General features: G+C 33.9%; 1 protein-coding gene across 1 annotated transcript in view; it reads left to right on the plus strand.

The window, feature by feature from the left end:
• LOC106462582 (titin-like) overlaps window positions 1-3210 on the plus strand; it is a 454586-nt gene that overhangs the window by 44082 nt on the left and 407294 nt on the right. The window contains 1 exon segment of the mRNA XM_022390129.1: window positions 2916-3157. Within this exon segment, the coding sequence (XP_022245837.1) occupies window positions 2916-3157 (242 nt within the window).

Raw genomic sequence — 3210 nt, forward strand, 5'->3', positions numbered from 1 at the left:
CTGGTTTCAAAGGTAAACTGCACTGTAATGTTCTGTTGTTGGGTTTATTAGTATCAATTTTGTTCGTGAGTTGAGTTTTGTTGTGGGGAATATTAGAGAGTTTTTCAACAATAGCTGGTGGAAATTTATTGGTGTGAATGAAGGAATGCTTTATGTGGTTAATTTCTTCATTTATGTAGTCCATTGAACAGAGTCTTGTGGCTGTGTTTATGAGGTTTTTGAGTGTATTGATTTTTAGTGTGATATCATGAGCGGAAATCCAAGGGATTTAGAGGCAGTGTGTGTGTGTTCTTGTGGTGAATTTTGGTTTTAAACTGTGTGTCCGATCTAATAATGTTGAGGCTAAGAAAAGATAACTGTTTATTGTTTTCGTGTTTTATGGTAAATTTGATGTTGGGATGAATGGAATTTATGTGTTTAAAGAAAGTTAGTGTATGTTCTGTAGAAGCGAAACCAGGAAAAGTGTCATCGACATATCTGTACCAGTATAGTGGGGGATGAAGCGCAGAATGTATGGCTTGTGTTTTGATCTGGGTCATAAATATATTGGCAAGAACGGGCGAAACAGGATTGCCCATACTTAAATCATCTATTTGAACGAAATGTTCGTTGTTGATAATGAAGTTGGTTTTATTTGTTGTAAGTTCTAATAGAGAAGCAAAAAAGTGTGCTGGGGATGTGCATTAACTTGTTGGGGTCATTGATGTAGAGGACGAGTGCAATATTGCCAGCTTCATTGGCGGGGACTTCGGTGAAGAGTGATACGACATCAAAACTAGCCATTTAGGCTTTCGAATTTAGCTGGTCTGATGTATATTTGAAATTAAAGGCATCTTTAAAAAATGAACCTGCATATGGTTTGAGAGCCCAGGCTATGTATTTGCCAAGATTGTAGTTGAATGAATCATAAGTGGACAGTATGGTTTAGGTGTGGTTTAGGAATGCCATAGAGTTGTGGTGTGCATGAATCAGTTTTACGTAGATAAAAATAAAGATCGTCAGTAATTAAATTATCTTTTTTCATTTGTAATAAAGTTCTGTTTAGTTGTTTTTCGTGTGTGTTTGTTGGATTGTTTGGGGTGGCTTTGAATTTCTTTTTATCGGAAAGGATGTCGTTCATTTTGTTGATGTATTCTGAATTGTTCATAATTACAGTGGTGTTGCCTTTATCAGCTTTTATGTTAAACTTATATTAGAGTTTTTCTTCATTACCCATCCAAGCCGTCTCCAAGCATTATTAGTCTCAAAGTGGGTTTCTCGTCATCGAATGTGAAACCACCCAATGTTTTCAAATGTCCCGCCAATATCTATATTCCCTATCTTGGAAAACAGAGCCTACAACTAAAGCAAATTTAACTACCCTCAACTTAAACTGAGAGTACTTTTTAAGCCTACTTTCCACGTTAAACGACTTATTTCCTTTCAAAGAAAATCCACCACTTTCCTAGCGCTTATTGATCATAAACAGAAACACGCGCGATGATTGTATAGCAAAGTAGGTTGGTAAGACTAAACGCCATCTTGCTGTCCGAGTCTGTGGACATGACCAGGTGTAAGTAAAAAACTGGATCTATACTCTCCATCCCTCTGCACCTCCGCCATTCGCACTCACAAAGACAACACCACATTACTTTGGATAATCTTACAAATCTCGATTTAAACAAATCCGTCATGGATTATTAATCGAAGAAACGTCTTTGATCAATACATATCGACATACTTTTAATCACATTGCTAGCTTCTGTGAACTAAAACTTCTATGATTTGGTTCATTTCTATTTTCTTCTTCTCCTCTCTCTCTATTTATATATATTCTAACTTTGTTTCAATAACTTACGTTATTCTTAGAAGTTAATTGACTTGGTCAACGTTTGCCTTTTTTATTACACAAAATGCAATGCTTAATTGCTTTCACGATGAACATGAATAAAGTACAATTCAAAACAACTGGAATAAAATGTTGTTTGTTTTTACCATCCTCTCGACTTTCGTAATCAGTTTAAGATTCACTACAAATGAATCCATTGCCAGTATCTTAACAAGATGTATCACTAAAAACGAAGAAAAAGCCGAATAGTATTTGAGAACACAAATTCTGAAATACACAGAGAAGAAATAAGCAGTAGAATAAGCATTTATAAACCATGAAGAAGAGTATACAATCAACAATAAAGTAAACATTTTTATACATAATACTGAAAATAAAATACTGATACATTATCGCAGCTTAGGATACATTAAGTACACATTGATGGTTGTTTGTCATTATTCTAATTAAAACAGTTTTAGTTAGAAGGATAGATGGTTATTATTTAGATTAGGGTGGTTTTTCACAGTTAGAATATTTTCTTTAATGAGAAGTTCAAGGTATTTAGTTCTAGTATAATGATGTTAAAGTTGTTAATTCAGATTTTATGACCTATGGTTTATTCTTATGATTGGATTTCTGAACGAAAGGGTTTTACTGTAGCCTAGGTCAAGTCTAGTTTACTCAATATCCTTATAAATACTTATAGATTCTAGTTCAAAATGGTCTTAATTTTACCAATGTATGCTACCTTACAGTCACTTCATTTGTATATGAGCCCATGACCAAGAAGTGTCGATAGTCGGTCTTATATTGAAATAATTTTTGATTTGGAAATTATACTTAGAGATACCTCTAATTAGAGTAGAAATTATATTTCAAAAAGTGGATATTTATGTATATAAGCATATACATCTTTATCTCATTCTTACGTCGCCATTATACTTCCTCGTGGTTCGCGAATCAATAAAATATTATTAGTAAACAAAACTAAAGAGAAAAGGTAGCATTTCAGTATGAAAACAAATTTAAAACAGCTGAACTCATTTTTTTTTCGTTGAAACTTAAAACAAATGTTAATAATAATGTTTTATTTGTTTCCAAATAGTTTCCGAGAAAGCTAAAATTCCCAAAGAGGGTCATCAGCTACTTGATTTGATGTTAACTTCACTCAAACATACCTCAGGAAAAGACATCACTCCGAAGACCGAGTGGATTAAGTTTCATGTTCAGCACCATCTGGAGAAGGTAGAACAGCAAAAGCAGGAATTGTTGGATCTTATCAAACTGAAGCTTCTCAGGTTACAACAAGTGACACAACTTCTCCGGTGTGAAGAAGATGCTGAACAGGTACAAGATATAACATGATCCAATTAAAATTCGATGACGAGGAACCCACTTTG

The sequence above is a fragment of the Limulus polyphemus genome, unplaced genomic scaffold (genome assembly GCF_000517525.1).
Source record: "Limulus polyphemus unplaced genomic scaffold, Limulus_polyphemus-2.1.2 Scaffold46, whole genome shotgun sequence".
Classification (NCBI taxonomy): Eukaryota; Metazoa; Arthropoda; class Merostomata; order Xiphosura; family Limulidae; genus Limulus; species Limulus polyphemus.